We start from the raw sequence: 23,224 nt of genomic DNA on the forward strand, positions 1-23,224 counted from the left end.
GCTGACCAAGGAGGCATGTAGGGAGGAGGGCAGCGCAGTGTTGATCATCCTCAGTAGATCAGGGGTGTTGGGTCTCAGCAGGGTGATCATCCACTGTCTCAATATGAGGAAAGAGAGCTGGTCCCACACCTCTGGCCAACTCTTCTTGGCGCGTTTCTTCAGCCGGCCCATCATGGTCCCCATGCTTGTGTACCATACTTTAAGTTGCGTCACAGAAGTGTTTATCTATTCAGCCTGTGCAGCCCAGAGATCCTCCTTCTGGGTGACATCCTTGAAGCCTGCAAGGCATTTGCTGTAGAGGACTTCATTTTTCGTGAGAAACTCAATGATTTCCTCCTTTTGCTCTTCAGTAAAAGCAGTTACCGTTTTATTTCTCTTGGCTTTCTTGGTGGGGGTGGTCTCATCTGCCTCCTCTGGTACCGGCTATGGCTGGACTGGTTTAGGCTCAGGGGTTGGACAGTCTGTCACTTTCCTTTCTTGCGTCTGGTACCCTTGGCTGGCATCTCTCAAAGGCTCCAAAAATTACTAGTAGAAGCAAGTTGACTGTAAAGATGTGCTCTCTTCAAGTGAAGATCGCTAAATGAGGCTTCAATCTTGTCCGGTATATATATGGGCACAAGAACTCATAACGGATCGTGAACGTCCGTGAAAAAGCGAGACTTCTTATATCTGCTCGTGAGTCATTCGTGTCAGGTCGTGAGCAATGGTACCCGACAGAGCGTCACAGATTGTGACAGATCGTGGGAAATCGCAGCACAACTCAAGTTTTCAACAGAGCGTGGCGTTTGTCTTGTCCGAGGTTGATCCCGGTCACCACGATTAGGAAGCAGGATTAAATGCGATATGTCGCGCTTTGTTTAATACGATCCAATATGATCTGACGCGATGATCCCGATTGACAATAACTCCTGTTGATCGTAGAATTTTTTTCAACGCGATTGCCACGACTGACCTCAAGATCTGATAATATCTGATAAGATCACCACGATTACTCCACGATTAAAACCACGATTTGAATCTTGGCGCCAATCGTGATAGGGGGAACGCCCCATTATCGGGGTACAACATGAGAGGAATGGTTGATCGTAGAATTTTTTTTCGACGCGATTGCCACACTGACCTCAAGATCTGATCATATCTGATAGGATTACCACAATTAATCCACGATTAAGACCACGATTTGAAACGTGGCGCCAATCGTGATAGTGGGAACGCCCCATTATCGGGGTACAACATGAGAGGAATGGTTGATCGTAGAATTTCTTTTCAACGCGATTGTCACACTGACCTCAAGATCTGATAATATCTGATAGGATTACCACGATTAATCCACGATTAAGACCACGATTTGAAACGTGGCGCCAATCGTGATAGTGGGAACGCCCCATTATCGGGGTACAAAATGAGAGGAATGCCATTCCTCTCATTTATGGCTATGTCTACTTTCTACGTTGAGGGTGTTTTATTTTATCAGCCGATTAGGCGCACGACACGGAAACGGTACAGAGGCTGGACTAGTGTAAAGCCTGTAAAGCAACTCAGAAGTGAGCACAAGAATTGGACTCTGTCTGATGGGAAACAATGAACTCAAAATGCGGAATACATCACTAAATAGAATCGTATTCATAGCTTATTTCTTAGTTTCTACGGGAAGCATAATATGGTTAGCATCAACATGCGGTAAGTATTTTTTAAGCAAGTTATATTTCCGTTGGATTCATGACTTCGTTACAGACTGTCGAGGCCATATGATTATGTTGAAAACAGTGCTGTCTGAATGTTATAATTCAGTCGCAATGTAAAGCGCTTCCTGCATGAGATGAGATTGGTAATGACGTTAAAGGTGTATATTTATCGCGACTTGTCTACTCGCGTACGTACCTCCTCGTGCGACTCGTAGGACGCCGGCGGTCAACATATTCGTGCATCTAGAGACGCCTTGGTGGCGTAACTACCAATCTCTTCTCAGGAAACAGTTTATATTACGACTGAATTATACAAATAAGGTAGTCAAATATGATTGATTTTCAGTAAAATGAGAACAAAAAGTAAGTAAGAACAAATGTTTAAGCCAAAGACGGTAGTTAGTACATGCTTCTAGATTAATATATGCTTGAATGTTTATTAACCAAAGTTATATTTCAGCAGTATAGTGTTTTTACAAGCAGATCTATTCATAATTTATGTAGTTACTTTTCAACTTTAAAGCCAAACTTCTGTACATTTATGAACATATGTTACTTTTATGAAGCAAAGTAGTAGTCTTCACCCCCTTAAACCCTTATTTGTAAGGCATAAAATGCACTTTGTTTGGTGAAACGTATTACCTTTTCTACTCAAGTTAGGGCATTTCCATTTTAGTTTGCATCTGTTTAGAACAACAACCAAAATATTTATATCCAACATTTTGTTAATTCAATAATGACGTTAACGAGGTTGTTTCAACATTATATTAACAAATCTTTAAAGTCGATATTTCTAAATCCTATGTTCCCATTTAGCCTACAATTTATATGAGTAACAATGGTATCTGAATATAACATTTGTGAATAATTCTGAAGAAACACGCTATTTTTGGAACTGCTGCTAATAAGTAAGTACTTGAGAACTTGCTAGCCGCGGATAATAACATGTGTTTTCATATCTGAAGTGAAAGGCGGGCTTTGAATATGAGTTTTAACAATTACTTAAGCTAAACATTTTACTTATAGCTTATGCTTTTACTTAAAGCTTTTACTAGTTAGTAATTATTTAATTGTATTAATACGGCTTATTGTTTGCGAGTTCATTTTTTATTTACCCTTGGCTGCCTATATTTTATTTGAAAAATTAAATGATAACACAGAACAAAATTGGAATGTGTAATCAGTACTTGCAATTGTATTTGATTGGTAGATCAGGTTAGACATGATCTGAAAGGATTATATTTAAATATACTTTCAGTTTGAATTTAGTTTGCTCAAAACATAATCTAATCAGGTGTTCTGGTAAGGATTCACTATATTCATGAGATATGTCATATTCTACCTCTCTATTTCAAGTATATGAGGTGGACTGAGCATCTTGTAGACATTTTAATTAATGATAAATGAAATGTTATCATACTAATCGGTATGGGTAATTGAATGTTCCCTTGGATATTATTGTGAGATTTTTCAGAGTTATCAAGTATGGTAAATTATTACTCACTTAAATCCATTGTATGCATAATTTAATGTTACCGCTCACTCGATGGGAGGGCGTTAAATCTGTAAATTGAAAGGGTGCCCTATTTTGGAGGGGCCTCACATTAATATAATGTTTTGTATAGTTTCATTATTCAAGATTGCAGCAATGACTTACAAGTGGTCCAAGCAGCGATTTCTATATTTTAGCGACAATCGTTCGCCATTGGTACTCTTTAATACTATCATGACAAGCGGTAGTAATTCATTTTTTTCAAGGACTCATGATAAATTCGTTTAAAGTAAATATTCATTGATTTTAAAAACTAACTTTATTTTCATTATTGCAAGGTTGAAACTTTAATTCGACAAGGTTATCAAAATTCAATGCTTAGAAACATTCGAAGTAATGATTATTTTAAATTACAAAACGCTTTAATACAGCCCCGGCATAGCACCTGAAGGGCTCTCCGAACGCTGCTGAGATGTGTGAGATCACAGTATGGACATGACTTGCACAAGCAGACGATGTCCCATGACATCTCACACATTTCCAGTGCCTGTATTTTTATCTTCTCTCGAGTTCTTTCTCTTACTTCACTACCGTCAGGCTAAATATGTAATCTATTACCTCACTCTAATCTCCGCGCATGGTTTTATTTTGATGACAAATGCAGCGATACAAAAATAAAGGAATCTGTCGCCTGTAAACAAAATAAGACGCCTTGGATATTCAGCTGCACGCACCGGGGTATGTTCGGCGTTTCAAGAGGGAACAAATGCCGTCCTTAATATCATTCCGGGGGTTGTCAATTTGAAAGTCTGGTTTCTTTGATTGTTAATTAACACATATCCTGTGTATTTACAAGCAAAAGATTTTAGTTATCGGAATCGGGTCTTATCCCCCTTTGAATGGTTTGACATGCCATTACATTTATATACACTAAACTCATTATAATTTGAGAAATAATAGCTTTGCTGTTATCTTCATTCTCTATGGAATGTCGTCTGCTTGGGCAGTGTTGGTCCATATAGTGACGTCATTAAAAACATCGTTATTTTTCCTGCGAATCTCTCGCATATCCCAGCTGCTATGGAGGTGGTTGTATTTGTATTTTTATAAATCACCCGATATGTAGTTGACCTAAAACTTGTACGATGGCCATCTGTTAGCTTACCAGTTATTAGTGATACATTAGTTGACATATTTTGATCTTCTTCGAATTTCACCTTTAACAGTTTGTTCCCCTCGGTTGATTCTTTCGTTAGGATTATTTGGCGGGGAGATATAGAGGTGAACGGTCTTAAGTTTAACGACGTTGTATTATTATTCTTATTTGTTCATCGCCTCTACGATGCTCTTTGAATAAAAAAAACAGCTTTTATTGTTAGGGTTCCTGAAAGAAATTTCAATTGTTGTAAAGAATTTTGTGGTTGCACTCTTTTGATTATGATGATGTGGTTGATCTTGTTTTTAATAACAAGATCAAACACATGATGAAAATCTACTGCGTGCATGCCAATAAGTTCTTTACTACAATAAACGTGGCAATCAAATGATTCATACCAAACATATCATCATCAATTATCGTCAACACTGTATTGCATTTTGTAACGTACATTTAGGGTTTTGTGGAAAAGACTCGTCAGGTATACATCCACGAAATACGAAGGTTATTTCAAACATTATACAGTACTTGTAAATATGCTAAAATGTCTTTATCTTTTGCATCATTATCCTCATCATCTGCATAGATTTTATACCTGATGACAAAAGAAGTATTCAAAACAGTACTGTGTGGTATAGTTTCTTTCTTGCACCCCATAGTTATCGTGTTCTAGCGGAAAGGTTTATATGTTGATCGTAACGAAACAAGGCAGTTCTTGAAATAAAAGATGGTGGAGTTTTAATTATGAAATATGACTAATATATAATCAACGTTATTTTTTTTGTTCATCACTGTTTTTCATAAATGTTTTGTGAGAAGAGTATCAGAAGCAAGTCAGTTTACACAATCTCTTTGTAGGGTATTTCAATACAATTTAGTATACAAACGCTACAAAGTTTACCAATGCTAAAAGGTTATCGTCACTCACTCACCCAGGCAAACACGTAATCTTTGACTAAACAATTATCAGCTGAACAATGTATGATAAACATGGAGATATCATTTTGACTAAACAATTTAATTTCTCATCATACAGATAAATTAAAAACAGCAACATTATACTGTACGATTATAGGATAGTTTGAAGTACCAAATACAATTATGATGAGAATAACTAGAGAAGTAAAAATAAATACATTAAATGTGAACTAGTAACATTGTGTTTTGACAGAAAAACAAATTGTGGAAATGAAAGTTATATTCATGTTCTAATAAAAGCATCAACCCCTGTAAATACACACATTTAAAAGAAATAAACAAATTCTTCAATACAAAGATCCGATATGAAAATTCATGGAACTGAAATCCAAAACTCTAATATGCATCACTGATTTCTAAAATGAGGTAGGTATACCTGATAAATAGCTGTTCTGAGCTATACATTTGAATATCAAAGATTTATGTTTGCAGGAGTTTATTATAATACTGTAACAGAAAACTGACACAGGTACGACCATTCAGTTCATTGTTTCAGAAATCAGTGACAATGTTACCAGTTCATTTAAATCAATTCATTGATTTTATAATTAATCCATTTCATTGCGATTACTGAATTCTACACACAATTACAATTATGAGTGGAGTTGTCTATATTTATGATATTCAAATTGTTTACAATTAAACAGTATAAAAGAGAGAATGAGGTATTGAAACATTTCGGCATTGCCACAACGATCAACATGACTGATTCTAGTTTCTTAAGCATACTCTTCAACAAAAGTTCTTCAAGTTTCTTAACACGTATGTCATCCAAGCGATAGTGGTTGAAGCAGAGAAGATTATTGATCTAGACTGCTTGAAAGCTAAAAAAACATAAGAGAAACAAAAATCATAATAAAAAAGTCCAAGTCAAAATCAATAGAAAATCATTATCAGAAAGTCAATTATAAAAGGGAAACTTTACAGTGCATTATTTTCATGATTAGGTGAAATTATTTTGTGTAGTTTTGGTACCAACTTTTAGAGAAGCTCTTAAATTTGATACTTTAATTGGTTTAACCTTAGTATTAGCAATTTTTGTTAAGGATAAAAAAACAAACTTAGATACTGACCTCGATAGGCCCACTCATTCCCTCAAACTAAGAGACCTAAACATTAAAAACAATTAATTAGGAATATGTCAAATTTCAACTATTGGGAAACGATCAAGAAGGGGAGAAGATACCTTTTGACATTTTCACAAGCATAGACAGTGGCTCATCATCATAATCGCCATCGAAGCCATCTGAACTACTTTGATGTCACCATGTCAAGTCACATCTACAGCTCTGACTGTATTCATTGAATTGCTTCAACAATTCCATACCGCTCCCACTTTGAGGTCACCATGCCAAGTCACATCTGCAGCTCTGTGTTCAGTGAATTATCAAGGACCCATCTAACCAGCATATCGGTCCCTGTATTCAATCTAATTTTGTAGAATAAAAATAATAAGTACAGTATGAGTTATTTTCCTTTTTTTTTTCGCAAGCAGAGGTAAAGAAATAAATCGAATATTATCTTGTTTACATCAAATTAATTACTAGGCATAACTGACCCCCAAACAGACGTTTTCAATTGCCCCTACCAAACAACTACCACCCCAGTGCACAAATGCAGTGAGTGTGCTTGGTACTTGTCATACAAAATGATCAAGACTTGACTCTGCACTCCATTTACACAAATATTCCAATTTTGGTTCATAGAATTTTTAGCAGAAAATATTATATACCAATGGTCATGAACATATATAGCCTTGGCCAAAATTCGAAACACGTTCCTGTCCAGCTTTGTACTATGTCTGCTATGTGCATTACATATTCCATATCTATATTTCCCTGTAAGTATTTAATGTAGCCATCATATAATTGCAGTGTATTTCAAAGATTTTTATGGATCGCAAGTTCGGTAGTGAGCGCAAATCAATGGATGGCTCTCTATATGCTGCTAATGAGTGATTTTCTTGCACAGACCATGAAAACGATTCTAACCTGGATTTGTATCTGGCCTGCGGCATTGTTGAAAAGTAGATTTACCAGTCCTAGTGCTTCCTTCATATAAGCGCAAATTGTATTTACTGCATCTGAAACTAACTGAAGCAAAAACATCATCATAACCATTACCACTGAAGTGTAAGTTATTCCTGTAGATTCTCCTGTGCAATGTTGTGACATGTACATCATCTGGTATGGTGCTTGCTTGGAAAATTCTTTAAAACACGGAGTGAAGTTGAGCAACATTTTCTGGTATCAAGAACAATTGTTAAAAAGAATTATTTTACAGGGTGAGGGACCAAGGATACTAAAGTGCCGCCTTTAAAACACACCTTGAGTACAGACAATTGAAGAAAATAAGCTGAACATGTTGACATTGCTCCCCAACTGGTAGACTACTCATAACTCATGAGATTACTTCAGTCTCCAAACATAGGTATCCCATGTTCGGATGGTACCATTTAGTCATTTTCAGGGTAGGACCGTAGATTATTTGATTTTCATTTTTTAAATAACTGTTCATTCATGTCCCTTTTTGCTTGAAAGGCAGCTCAGTGAATTCCCTATCAATTAAACAAGAGGGTCTACATCCCATGCCATCTCAGCTCAGCATGATGATAATTTTCATAACTCCCCTTGCCCTTGGCCATGCTGGCCTTGGGCCTGGAGCCCTGAAGCTGCTTACACCCCAAGCACACCTTTACAAGTAAAGTCACAAATACTCAGTTTTGTCTAGATCCTGATCTTCTCACCTCTTTATAACTGACTAGTGGCTGAAATAAATTGATAATTATGAAATGATGATCTAGAGTTATATAGACTCTAAATAAAATGTATAATTAGCTAAATTACTAATACTAAAAGTACAAGTACAACTAAAACTAAAACAAAAGTAGGGTCTAAACTCTAAGTCTAACTTTGGTTAAAGGTAAAACAGACATTGCTTGAAAACAGTCAGAAACATTAGAACTTGTATTAATAAAACATAATGGAACTGTATAGAATAGAATGAATAGGACACAAGTTCATTTTTACCATTTAGGTCATCCAGTACCAAATACCTAAGCAAACTTTGAGCAAGAAATATTAACGCTGAATTACCAAAATTATCAAAATGGTTTAGAAGTAATAAGCTGTCTCTTGATTTAAAAAAAAAAAAACTATACAGTATATACTTTCAGAGCAGGAAAAATAACGATATTCCTGACATTGAAATTACTTGGATGGTGAATTATTTGAAGAAAAGGATAGCACAACATTCCTTGGTGTTTTGATCAATGAAAATCTGAGGTGGAATAATCATGTGCAATATATTTCTAATACTATTTCACATAATGTTGGTATTCTCTGTTAATTGAAATAATAAGTCCCTTCAAATATATTGTTTATTTTATATAATTCATTAATACTGCCTTACATTTCATATTGTAACATTATATGGGCAAATTCGAAAAGCAACGTTGACGCCATTTTACTGTTTATTGTTTAATTTGAATAAAACCATTATTATTATTATTTATTATTATTTTATTTGGCAAATCAAGTCACATAATACAACAATATAACAAACATGAATTGAGATTTAAAAAATCAATAGAAAGCATATATAAATATTGCAATAGCAGGTGCATCCGGTCGAGCTGCCCGGGTATGGAAAAAGTTAACCAAATAACTGTGATCCGCAGACCTTCCTCCCCACACCCGACTAGATGCACCTGATATTGGTTAAAATAAAGCTTTAAAAAGAAAAGATAGATGAGAAGAAAATGGAGGAAAGAGGGAGAAAAAGAAAGGAAAAAAAAAACATTGCATGTACAGATAAAGGTAAGCCCTATATCATGTTTATGAAAATATTAAGATTCAGTAATACAATTTTGGAATGGTTTGGAATGGTTAAAATGGACTGTGTATTGTTTCAAATAAATATCATTATTGTTTCATATTATATAATGAAAACTGGAAAAAAAATTATACGGTATACATCACAGGTGGTTATTATGTGAATCATTTATAGAATTGAAGGATATCTCTTTAAGTTCTCGTGCAGGTCTTCGTTCCTCTAATTCAACAAATTTAACACAATTAAGAACAAAGAGGAGTTGGGGAAACAGAGCCTTTACAGCTGCTGCACCCCGGTTATGGAACTCCCTACCCCAGTCAATCAAAATGTCAGCCAATCAAAATGTGTTCAAAAAACAATTGAAAACCTATCTAATGTCTGAATTCCTTAGTTAAGACGTAGTGTATTTCAAATATGATGTAATTAACGTTGTTGAATTATATTGAATTATGTTAAATTATTTTCGTTCAATGTACTTACCTTGTTAGGCGCCTTGAGCATCTCTTGGGGTGGATATGTGCGCATTATAAATGTTGTTATTATTATTATTATTATTATTAAGGATTATTTATATTCTATAAATGACTATAAACAGCAGCAATTAAACAACTAGCAATAAGAAAGCATAAACAGCATTAAAAGATCACACTGTTACAAATATGTATAAGCATATTCGTCATTATTATTAACATCATTTATATTATTGTTATTGCAATCATTATTATTGCTACGATTATATCATATAACTTTTACAATCATTATTAATATTATTAAGGAATATAATGTATAATACAACATGAATAAATATGGAATCATATATATATATATACAGATTTACAAGCCAGAGTTCAACACCTTCAAGTGGGAGCACCAAGTGCCAATTTGAGTCAATAGTACATCGTTACGAATATGTTGAGGAAGTGTGTCCCACAATCTGGGAAATGAGTTAATGGCTGACGAACGCAGTCTTTCAGTTCGAGTGAACAAATGTTTGAACTTCAGGTCGGTACTATACCTTGGGTTTACATTTATGGCGCTATTTACACTATCGCAGGATACATACATAAACAAACATCCACTCTTACCCTACAAGGCAAACTGAAAAATTCCATTTAAGAAATCCGAAAACCGCATTGGCTCTCAAATCTATTAGACACACCGGCCCAGACATCTAGAACTCTCTGCCCAATGAAATAAGAAACCTTAGGACATTGTATTCTTTTAAGAAGGCGGTTAAAACTATGTTATTGTCTAAGTATTAATCCTGTCGTGTATAATTTTACTGTATTGATGTTCGTGTGTACAGTGACTGTACATTCAACACTGATGTGTAATCGTCCATGACCTGCATCGTGTATCCATCCATGAATGAACCTGCATTCAATCAGCAGTCTAACGTTAAAGTTAATTTGTAATTAAAATGTAGAGTACAGCCCTTGGCCTTAGGCCTAATGTAGGTTGTAACTGTTACTGTTTGAAAATCTAAAGTAAAATTAGACGATTTTCATGGTTAGACCAAGTCACTGAGACCAGGTCAATCAATCTTCTAGATCCATTATTAGGGTCTAACGTTAGTAGAAAGAAGGAAAAGAGGGGAAAGGGAAAGAGGAGAGAAAGGGAAAGAAATAAGAGGAAGAAGAAAAGAAAAGGGGGAAGAAGGAGATGGGGGGGGGGGGGGTGCGAAAGGGCCTTGCCTCCCAGGCTATTGCCTCCCCCGCCCCCGCTAAAAAAAGAGAGAGAAGGAAGGAAAAGGAAAAAGGAGAGCTAAAAGGGACCAAAAAAGATGAAGAAGAAAAACAAGGGTCAAAAGAATTTCGATGCGGTGTTCGAGTAGAATTCTGTGAGATCATGATATACTTTCTCGTAGCTTGATGTGACGAAGTGTCTCTATCCAGATATCTGTTGATAGTATTATAGAATATAGAAGCCTGAAATGACCTTCTGCTCATAACCGACAAGTCACCGCATTAAAATTAAAATGCAAATAGTGTTCAACAACACGATGGTTGATGAAAATTTCTAATATTCGAAGATATATGACCTTCAGACCATATTGTTCCATTTTTTTTTATTCAATCAATCAACGTCAAAGAATTGATTTATCATCGCTCTTCAATTTATTATTTCACCTTTTAATGTACTTTCATTCTTATGCATCACAAAAGAACACTGAATTGGATTCTTCAATGTTTGTTTTGATTAATTTCCTCCCCTTTCCTTCCCCCTGTTTCATACTGATAAAATTTTCAATTTTTCTTAATCAAGGCAAAATATAATTTTCATATTTTCTTTATGCAAGACAGGGAGAGAGAGAGAGAGAGAGAGAGAGAATATGTTAAGTGAGAATTATCGAGTACAACTATGAATTGCATCCTTTTCAATATTATTATATTCGCTGAAAATGTTTAAAATATGAATATGATAAATCCACATAATACACCAACGCTGTTCAACGCATCCAACGCTCCAATCATAGCCCATATGCCAATGCACCATATTTATCAAATATGAAAGGATTTTTAAATGAAATTTGAAGAAAAATCAGATTTACAATGCACTGACAGGCATCAGTTGAAATCATGAATTCTCTGTGACTGGCTTAGCACTAGTTTCTGAGGGACTAGTCACTGAAGAGGAGATAACGGAAAGGAAAGTTGAAAAAGAAGTAAATAAAAGAAGGGGAATATCAGTTGCCCGCCAACAAGTTGCGGATCGGAATGGGGGTGGGGCAAAAGGCCTTTGCCCCCCCCCCCGCCCCCGCTAAACAAAAGAGAAAAGGGAGGAAAAGGAAAAAAGGAGAGCTAAAAGGGACCAAAAAAGAGGAAGAAGAAAAAAAGGGCGAAAAGAAGGGGAGATAGATCAGTTGCAGTTAATCCCGCCAGCAACGTGTGGAGAAGGGTGGGGGCCGAAAGGACCTTGCCTCCCCCCCCCCCAGCAAACCTAAAAGAGAGAGAAGGAAGGGAAGGGAAAGGGAAAGAAAAAAATAAAAATAAAAAAGGTAGGGGAGATCAGTTGCCAACAAAGTGTAAATCAGGGGGGGGGCACTTGCGTACTGATTGGGAAGGGGGCTCGGGGGAAATAAAATTCAAACGTGGTTTATTTCTAATTCCATGACGGTGGTTTACACATAATGCTGAAATGACATAATTTTCCGAGATTTTTTAGTAAATTATACTTTTTTATGCGTTTGTTGTAAAATGACAAATTCCTAAATTTACAGCCAGGCAAGAAATATGCTTCTTAAGATGCCTAAGGGCCTACACATCAGAGCCCGCGGAACGGCGGGGATCGGGAGCCTCGAGGTCCCTCCCCCCTCCACTTTTTTTAAAAAATAGTATATAAAGAGAAATGGAAAGAAAGAGAGCAAGAAAGAAAAAATAGTTAACTTCCAGTGACACAACAAAATAAGGTATTAACCGTAATTAAAAGCCTAAAACCCCTGAGCTTCCGGGGCTCTGGCCCTGGACCCAACCGAGGGCCCTAAGGCGGGCCCCTTGATATTGGGCTCGCATAATTTCAAATTTGGGCCCCCCTAAGAAATCCTGGATCCGCACCTGCCCGTGATGACATTCTCTCCATTTCTTCCCGTTTTGCACTTAATGTCCTCCTCATTATTCGGAGCAACCTTGTTTACATTCTTTCTTTACTTTTAGTCCTTCCAAAACACAGGGGCGGATCTAGCTTTTTGCTAAGGGGGAAGGGGGGGGGGGGGGGTAAACCAAATACGATGTGGAGCATCGTCCATGAGCCGCATAGCGGCGAGGCGATTTTTGTTGTTGCTATTTTGAACCCTCGTATTAAAGTGATGTTTTCCTGGCATCTACTAACATGCGGAGCATCGTCCACGAGCCGCGAGGCGATTTTTTTGTGCTATTTTGAGCCCTCGTTAGTGATGTTTTCCTGGCATCTACTGACATCTACTACTACTGTGTAGGTCTGGACACATCACATTTTCACTTGGCAGCCCAAGGGGGATCGGGGGGTTAAACCCCCTAAACCGCCTAGATCCGCCCCTACAACATCTTTGCTGATCTTCTTCTCAATATTGATTTATTGGTCGAGTTACATTATTTGCTGGTCTTTTAGAACAACCAGATTTCAGAGGATTCACACTTTTCACAACGAAAAACTTCTCCATGTTTCAGTCCTTGCGCGATCGTCTCCAGCTCCAGCAGATATTGGGCGTCAGCGTGCACACCGGTACTACCGGCGCACAGTGGGCCAGAACCGCCTCAAAGTGTGCCAAAATTAATTTCTCACTGAAGAAGGTTAATGAAGTTCCTGGTTTAAGTATCCAAGGGGTTTTCAGACCCATAGAATTCGATGGGAGTATTTTCAAATCCGTGTGACGTCATCAAAATACTGTTTTCTGATTGGACAAGGCAATTATGCATTGTAACGCATAGACAGATTCATATTACACTGATTAGGGGAACTTATAAGGGGTTTCTGGACCTAAAAAACACAATTGGAGCATTTTCAAATTTCTCTGACGTCATTAAAATACTGTTTTCTGATTGGACAAGGCAAATATTCATTGTAACGCATAGACAGATTCATATTACACTGATTAGTGGAACTTATAAGGGGTTTCTGGACCTAAGAAACACAATTGGAGCATTTTCAAATTTCTCTGACGTCATTAAAATACTGTTTTCTGATTGGACAAGGCAAATATTCATTGTAACGCATAGACAGATTCATATTACACTGATTAGTGGAACTTATAAGGGGTTTCTGGACCTAAGAAACACAATTGGAGCATTTTCAAATTTCTCTGACGTCATTAAAATACTGTTTTCTGATTGGACAAGGCAAATATTCATTGTAACGCATAGACAGATTCATATTACACTGATTAGTGGAACTTATAAGGGGTTACTGGACCTAAGAAACACTATTGGAGCATTTTCAAATTTCTCTCACGTCATTAAAATACAGTTTTCTGTTTGGAAAAGGCCAACATGCATTGTAACACATAGACAGATTCATATGACACTGACTAGGGAAACTTTTCAGGGGTTTCTGGACCTAAGACGCACAATTGGAGCATTTTTAAATTTCTCTCTATAAAATTGTCCGGCATCAACTATTTTTAGTCCACTATTTTCGTATTTACAAACTACTTGTTTTCTGTTTATTGTATCGGGTTTCCCTTTCCATATGAATTTAAAGAATGAGACATCGATTGATTTCAGAAGATGTTCAAAGGGATTTGGAATATAATCAAATAAATGATTATGATTTAAAAATATGAAATACCCTTGAACGTTTTATAACGTTTTTGCCATATCTCTATGTATGGGTCCTTTTGCTTCTCATTACGAGTCACTGTCTGGAGAATCATTGTCTTGAATGACCCGAAAGTCTTTCAGCATCTCTTGGACTTCACGTGGCAGGGTTCTTGGCCGTGGAGTTTTAAGTGATAAAAGACTGATGGCAACATCGCCTGTAACCATAAGACGGTGGAACACGTCACTCATATTGTCTACTCTTGATGTCTTTCTTGCAAATTTCCTTCTGTATACCTTGTTGTCCTTGTTTCTGGCTTCTTGAGCTTCTTCGCTCATCATCCCGATCGGTAGAACTGAACAAGCAAGAATGGTAGAGCCATGAAGCAGCAGTACATGCACACTCACAGGCATTTTATACCATGGGTAGAGTTGTACATAAATTTCTGCTGTTCTGCGACAATAGTCTCCAAATCGTTCTGGATTTAGGGAGGATTTGCAAGAAATTGCTACTAAGATCATGTGAATCCTATGTACTAAGTTCAATTCTAACCCGCAAATGTCAGCAAAGGTGTCCTCCTCTTGGAATGCTCTGCGTGCAGTGTTCCCATCGTTTGTATTTCCCGATCCTTGTTTCGGTTCATCTACTTTAAGACCCATTTCCTCTTTGAAGCGATCGTGTATTTTCTTCTTCTGAGCAGCGACGACAGCTTTGTCATTTTCAGTTGAAACACGCCACTTTTTAATCGTAATTATGTAAGCAATGTGAATACACATCTCAAAACATCTGATCCATTTATGTAGAGGTGAGAGTCCATAGCTATAAGCTTCCTCATTTGACGCGGAGGGAAGTTTCTCTATGTCATTGAACTGTTTGGGAGTAGCCCCACAGACATAGCATCGCATAGATGACTTGGTTTCTGTCAGAGCATTCACGACTTTCTGATCTACCATCATGGTGAAGTGCAATTCATAGTTAATCTGTATATTGTCGTTCCTATTTAGATCTGCTGCCAGCTCATAATGTCCAAAGATACATTCATAGGTTGCAATTTCTTGATTTCATCTTGAACAGATCTATACTCTTCCTGAGAGAGTTCAGTTGTTTCTTTCTTGAATTGAAGATGAATGGGTCGGCAAAATCTTGACGAAGAAGGAACCGGATTTTGCCACAAAATACTGTCTTTTACCTTCAATTGCAGCGGAACTAGAGTAGTGCAGAATATGCTGCTGTCATCCAAAGTACCTGCAGTAGAAAAATAAAATTATTATGTCAGAAATGCATAATTGTGTACAGCAAACATGAATTCAAAATTACTTTAAAATATCATCAGAATGAAACTTAAAATGTTATACTCATACATCATGTACGTCCAAATGTATCTATATACGTCCAAATGTATCTATATTATCCCAACATTTGGAGGCTTTGATTATTTATTTTATCAAAACATAAAATATAATTGCTCATAAGAAATATATATAATTATCAGGAAATAAATATTAATGGAAACCTAAGCTTGTTTAATTGTTGGAGCATTAAAACCATGTGTTTTTATTTTACTTAAGATATGTCCTTTTTTTTTATTTGTTTCATGAATCAGCTTTAATGATGATGTTGGTCTCTCTGATAAAAAAAGAATAAACGCATTTAGGTCTGTAGGGTGGAAAGGAGAAAACACGTACCTGCAGTAGACTTCTGTTTGTATTCACTGTGGCCTGATGAGCCGTCAAAGCCCCATTTGCACACCAATTCACAATTGAACTGTTCTTCTTCTTCTAAATTTTCAATGACTTGCGTGATAGTGTCCTTCTGCTCCTGAATTATCCGAAGTGCAGTGTGGTCTAAGAGGCTTTGTATGGGTACTTTCCCAGAGTCTTCCGTGACTGAGATGTCATTGGGATAACATTTTTCCTTAGCTTCCCTAATCTCGTTATACGGTGGATAAATATCAGCATTTTTACCTTTTGCAGCAAGTCTGGTTGTTTGGTATGCCTGTTTTGTCATTCCTGTTTCAACTAAAAGTGACAAAGCTTCTTCACTTGAGAATTTTAATGGTTCTTTCTTTTTTTCTGATATCAGTTTTCTTATTTTAGCTGGTCTTGATGGTGTTAACATTGCGAATTTCAACACATATTTCAAACTTGAATTTTTCTTATACACGCCTTGAGATGCCGCATATAGAAGTTCCTCTGGTTCCCTGTCTTCTAGAAGGTGGTGTGCTTTTCTTTTTTTAGAACGATCTGAGAGAGTGTCCCAATTCTTAGCTGGACGTCCCACATTGGATGCGCCCTGTGACGTGCCTGGCAAGTCTGAAGTTGGCTCTGTTTCTGTCCCGGTATCTGTGCTGTTTTGCTGTGCAAGAAATGTTTCTACTTCAGTATTGAATGTCAATGTCTGATTAAGCCAGTCCTCGTTTCCTTTCATGAAATATTCCTGGCGACGACCACACTTGTTCCATTTCTCTCGCACACGATACAGAAAGCGTCCAATAGTCTTTGACAAACTCTTGAGAAGTTTTTGTGGGATGTTTGACCTGTTACCCACATTATGATATGCACATAATGCATCAATGGATGTTTTGGATGCCAGTTTGATGTCTGAAATAAAGCCAGCTGAATGCACAGCATGAAAAAGCTGTCTTCTTAATACCGCCATCGTTTATTTCAATCCAAGTTCTCCTAGAATGATATCATATATGATTGCGAATTGCATCAACGTGTGAAAGCAATATACACTACGCTACACGCTCTACACTCACGTAACCGTTGCCATGGTTACGCGGACGAGCGTTGAATCGGCTGTGCGTAGACAGTACCAAATTAAAAATGTACCGATTATGCCTAATAATAATCGATGGACGTGGGGGGAAAAAGCGCCTGCACATGCAGAGTCGCAAATTATGGCAAAAAGAAATACCATACATGGAAAGCTTAGGTTTGGGCGGACATTTTGAGATTAACATCACTGCGGGAATCGGCCGGAATCCTAATTAATATGCTACTTTTATATAAAAATTGCATTTTTCCCCTTTTTTTGGTGAAATTAAATGCTCATTTTTCCCAAAATGAAGCTTCCATAAATTTGGTCATTGTATTTTCTAATTGGGTTACCAATAGGCAAGAAGTGCACGCAGTATCAAGTTGATTGCTTTTCCCTTCATACATTCTCAACACCTAGTGTAAAGTTACCTTTTTTATCATTTTTGGAGCAACATATAGATTTTCCCATGTTCGCAGGGGTATATGACACTTTTAAAACTCGCTAAATATTAAAATATGGGTGGAAAATTATTCTTTAGAATGTTTTCTTCCCAAAACGAATGAAAAAAATATAAAAATTCACATTCGCCAATTTTGAATTTTGGCACACTTTGAGGCGATTCTGGCCCACTGTGCGGCGCAGTATGACGGCCGCATTAGCTGTGCACTGCGAGCTTCCGTCGTTTGTATCGGTAATACTCATAGAGATTGGATAGAAAGCGCCATCTAAGTTCCATTTCATTGGTTTAAGGTTTGAAAATTGATATGATATATATATATTGTGTTAAAGTTATATAGGAAAAGATAATCGTTATTTTATATTTCCACGGGGGCGATTTTTAATTTTGCAATCGCCACCGTGGGCAACCTGACGGGGGCGATTATGGAGCTCACGGGGGCGAATCGCCCATCGCCCCCGTGTATCTTGAGCGCTGGTTCTACTGACCGCAATAAAATGCCCCTTTAAATGAAACCATATAATATATAAACACATAGACAATTTTGAGCAAATCGCATTTGAACAATTGTCACTATACGAATTCCGCTGAGTTTCCACCCAGTTATAACACGTATAGGCTATGACGTATTTTTTTCAGACTGCTTTTCGCCCCCCTACCGTCCTTTTTACCACGAAAATTTGCAAGCGTATGGCCAAACGCAGGGCACCCCGAAGCCGGATTTTTAGACGACATTTTATACTCTGCATGATCATGTTAGTATGGATGGCCGTTTGTGCCACAGCATACCACAGCAGGTACCGGAGTGTTGGCTCAGTCAGTAGAGCGTCCGCCTCACAACCGGGAGGTCGTGGGTTCGAACCCCGGCCGCGTCATACCAAAAGACGTTAAAAGATGGGAGTTGTTGCTACCTTGTTTGGCGTTCAACAATAAGGGGATAGAGCAACGTCGATCTGGCGCTGCTCAGTGGCTGCCGGGCTCACGATCAATTGGGCAAAAAGAATTTCCGTTTCGGTTTAATAAAATTTGGAGTGGACTATCAGGCTATTATTATATTATTATTATTATATACGTCATCACGTGTTCTTCACATTTACCCATATAGCTCCGATTAGTGTCATTGGACAACGCCCCCTATCGTCAGAGTCCAGCAGCCTAACATGTTAGCCTATGGACTTTTACCCCCGAAATCGTTAACAATTCATTTTTTGTTTAAACGAAAAGCACACCCACCCTTACGTACGTTAACACTATAGCTCTTTCATTTGAATCCTCATGTCCCATTGACTTTTGAAAGTTCACCCACCGTAATTTGATAAAAATAGGTCGCCAGCTCGCCATTGCCTATATAACACATGTGCAACGAGTCGAACTATGGACGCAATTTGCCACGCGATTCTAAGGTCATAGGTCAAGCACACGAAGGATAACAAGCATGAATCATCAGTTCTGATTGGTTCATTGTGTCCATTTCAGCCAACCTCCACCGGTATTTTTCCATTTAGTATTGGCAAATATTTAGCCTAGGTAAGCAAAAACATTTATATTCATGACACACCATGGACTATTCGATTATTTACAGAGGGGTGCAATTGTGCACCACATCAAACTCCCCTACTTTCAGTCAAGTATTTCATTTTATTATGTAGTACCGGGGCCCGCCCCCCCCCTGAGGAAAAAGAGAAGGAAAAAAAGGAAGAAAAAAAAAAGGAAAAAAAAAGAAGGAAAAAAAAGGGGAAAGATTTTTGTTGTTGAAAAAAAGTGTTCTTCCCCCCGAGCCACTAAACGAAATATCTGACGACGTAATTTTTCCAATTTCCGGGGCCAAAAAAAAAAAAATGTGGAGAGAAAGGGGAAGAAAAAAGAAAGAAAGAAGAAAGGTAGGGGAGATCACTTGCGATTTTTCCGCCAAAAAAGTGTAGATCGGGGGGGGGGGCACTGGCGTCTTGATCGGGGAGGGGATATATTTCTGATTCCATAACCGTTACAGTAGTTTACACATAATGCTCATCTGACCGTAATTAAACGTCTAAAACCCCTGAGCTTCAGGGGCTCTGCCCCCTGGACTCACCCAACGACCCTAAGGCGGGCCCCCTGATACATCTGACCGCAATTTAGTGCCTAAAACGCTTGAGCTTCCGCTGGACCCCACGCCAATCAGTGTCCAGCCAGTGTCACAAATAAGGTATGAAAATATGTTCATCTGACCGTAATCAAATGCCTAAAACCCCTGAGCTTCCGGGGGATCTGCCTCTGGATCCCGCCTAGGGCCCTAAGGTGGACCCCAGGATTGTAATATGACGCTAATTTAATGCCTAAAACCCCTGAGCTTCTGGGGGCTCCGCCAATCAGTGTCCTGCCAGCGTCACAAAAAGGTATAAATATATGTTCGTCTGACCGTAATTAAATGTCTAAAACCCCTGAGATTCCGGGGTTTCCGCACCCTCGACCCCACCAGGGCCCCTAAGGCGGGCCCCTGAATGCTTGTCCGACCGTAATTTATTGCCTTAATCCCCTGAGTTTCCGGGAGCGGACAAGGTATCAAAATATGTTCATCTGACCGCAGACGCGTAGTCATGGGGGCGGTGGGGGCGCCCCCCCCAAAAAAAACACCGGCCAAAAAAAAAGAGAAGAGAGAAAAAGAAGAGGACGTAGGAAGAAAAAGGAGCAGATAATTTTTTTGTTGAAATTCAGACAAGGATTAAGAGTCGAGAACGGTACAACGAATCGTCTTCTTTCTTCAATAATTTTAATGAAACGTCAAAGCTTCGGCGCTTTGCGGAGGAGGGTGGGGGGAAATCGCCCCTTCCTGCACCCCCACTACGTTAATGCAGGTCACCATTACGTACCGATATTTGGCTCGCATAATTTCAAATTTGGGCCCCCCTAAGAAATCCTGGATTCGCGACTGGTGTAGAGCCTCTTAAGCGTTGGGAATCCCAAAAGTTTGATGGTAAAATTTGACTCAAATTGTATCATTATGTAAAAGAGGATCTAATATACAATTAGATCCTCTTTCACATTATGATACAATAAATATTTGAGTCAAATTTTACCATAAAACTTTTGGGGTTCCTTAATATTCGACTTTAAACGCATTTGTTTTGAAAACCCTCGCAGAATTCTGCAAGGGTTTTCAAAACAAATGCGTTTAAAGTCGAATATTGATGAAAGAATACAAAATTTAGATTTTTCTGCGTACAACAGAAAACCCAAATTATTGTTCTGCTTCTAATGATGCTAACTTAATATCAGGGTGGACTTCCCCTCTCTGTATTCAATAATGAGCAGAAAAGTGTAATTTATTCCTTTTTCCATTATACCATTTTCCTTGAACATGTTTCAGCAACAATTTGTTTATATTCTCTCAGCAAAATAAACCAACATTTCAAATATATACAGGGCGTCTATAGTTGCCTGCCCCAGATATCGATTTGCACAATCATGGATTGTATGTACTAATTCCAATCATGTTTTCACTCCGATTGATTGATTATACTCCTTAGCATATAAAAACAAGCTACAATAAACACACCGTTTGGAATAATAAAATTTTAAACAGTTTACGTTGGGTTCTTGATTATGTGCACGACAATCAAACCTTTCTGATTATCATAATATTTAAAACACTATATGGAATTGAATCGTAAACAGGTAACCTAAGTTTCTTGATGATGTGCATAACGATAACAACTTTATGATTATAATAATACTAAAAACACCTTTGTTTTACAATCTTTTTAGGTGCTCTTCAAAAAAAAAGTATTAGAGATAAATGAGGTAAAAGTAATTATAGTTGTACAGGTTAATGCACAGAGAAATTCAAGTCCATTGAATTGAAAGAGTGTATAAGCAGGCTAAGGTAATGAGAGAATTATGTAAAGCATATTTTCTAGGTACTCTAAAATGCAAAGACTCTCCGGAGTCATACATTTTGCACTATAGAAATTTTAGTTATTTTGTGAGAAATTGTTGGACACCAGTGGTGGATCCAGGGGGGGGGGGGGGGGGGGGGCCTGAGCGAATTATCAGCCGGCACGATTTGCAAATTTTCGGGAGCAAAAAAATAAATAAATTAGTTCTCACTACCCCCACCCCCACCCCCTCCCCCAATATGCGAATTATCGGCCGGCTGTTTCGCCGCTAAATATTTTCTCACGAATTGGGCCCCCTCCCCCAGGTGCGGATCTACGGGGGGGGGGGTTTAGGGGGTTCAAACCCCCCCTTGGGCGGCCCCCCCCCCAAAAAAAAAAAAAAAAAAAAAAAGAAAGAAAGAAAAAAAGAAGGAAAAAAGAACGCACGCTGGAGAGAAACCCTTTCAAGTGCAAATATTGTGAGAAGATATTCAACTCATCTGGTAACTTAACCAAACACATGATAAAAAGGCTGGATATAACTGTGTATTAACCTGTTACTTGATTTAAAAAGACGTTATCATGCACTGCTTTTTATGGTCTCCATTGTGTTAATAGATGCCAGGAAAACATCACTTACGGGGTTCAAATAAACACCCCAAAAAAAATCGGCTCGCCGCTACGCGGCTCGTGGACGATGCTCTGCATCGTCATTATTTTGGTCAACCCCCCCTTAGCAAAAAGCTAGATCCGCCCCTGTCCCCTGCCGCCGGCTGGATCCGCTTCTGGTTTTGGAAGTGACGTCGAACTAGCTATTTGTGCTGGCAGTGCTCCAGCGAGCGAAAATGAGACAACCGGAACAATATGCACAATCCCATTCGCTGCGCTTGTGAACGCTTTCTATAGTTCCCTTCCTCTATCCCAATTTTTTTCTAGCATCCCATCAAGGTCAGTGAAATCTTCGTTCTCCAGGCGCCACTTTGTCCAACCAGTCGGGCCGTTTTTGAGGCCTTTCTTTCGCCCTATATACCTAATCACAAAAGCTACATACTTCTGACAAATTACTCTGGATAGGCCGAGATAACCTCTTTCGTTTGACATGTAGAACACGGCGTCATTGCACGCATATCGTTGTGACACGATTGCATTGTAGTTGTAAACTGTAATGGTAAAGTCTCATTTTTGATGACCCTAAATTGTCTATGCAAATTTGTTACGAAAAAGCAAGAGTGACACATTGCCAAATGCCAATAATTGTTTTTTTAAATGCCACATTCCTCATTCTCCCCCCCCCCAAAAAAAAAATCATTTTCTGAAAATAGAGAATTTCAAGGTCATATATATATATATATATATAATTGGTACAAAATACTCAAAAATGAAAAATGTGACTATTATTTGGAGTAAAATATTGGCAGCGAACAATTGGCAACCATGGAACTAAAATAGAATGGAACTGATGTCATCTCTTACTGGCTATTTATACCTAGTCGATCAGAAATATAGATATTTCAACCTCCAAATCAATTATTTTATCATTCACTGAGCGGAATTCATTAAATCCATTAATTATGAAGGTCCATCTTCATGAGGCCCGCCTAACAGTTCTTATTGTGACAAGCTAAGTGTGGTGGCTATAATATTAATATGTGAAGTCCCAGCATGCCCCTCTTCTCTCTTTTTTTTTTGGGGGGGGGGTACCAATTTGCTACGCTTAAAACGGAAAAACTTGATGTATAGTTTGACCATATTTGAAGAAAAAAATGATTGATG

General features: G+C 37.9%; 1 protein-coding gene across 1 annotated transcript; it reads right to left on the reverse strand.

Moving 5' to 3' along the window:
• Positions 1–15,362: 15,362 nt before the first annotated feature.
• Positions 15,363–17,404, reverse strand: LOC115925421. The gene is made up of 2 exons (XM_030989199.1): positions 16,063–17,404; positions 15,363–15,622 (listed from the first exon to the last, which is right to left on the reverse strand). Exons 1-2 carry the CDS (start codon positions 17,033–17,035, stop codon positions 15,378–15,380), a joined length of 1,218 nt encoding a protein of 405 aa, XP_030845059.1. The 5' UTR covers positions 17,036–17,404; the 3' UTR covers positions 15,363–15,377.
• Positions 17,405–23,224: the final 5,820 nt, after the last annotated feature.

Source organism: Strongylocentrotus purpuratus, unplaced genomic scaffold, assembly GCF_000002235.5.
Source record: "Strongylocentrotus purpuratus isolate Spur 01 unplaced genomic scaffold, Spur_5.0 spur5_scaffold_18, whole genome shotgun sequence".
Taxonomy (NCBI): domain Eukaryota; kingdom Metazoa; phylum Echinodermata; class Echinoidea; order Camarodonta; family Strongylocentrotidae; genus Strongylocentrotus; species Strongylocentrotus purpuratus.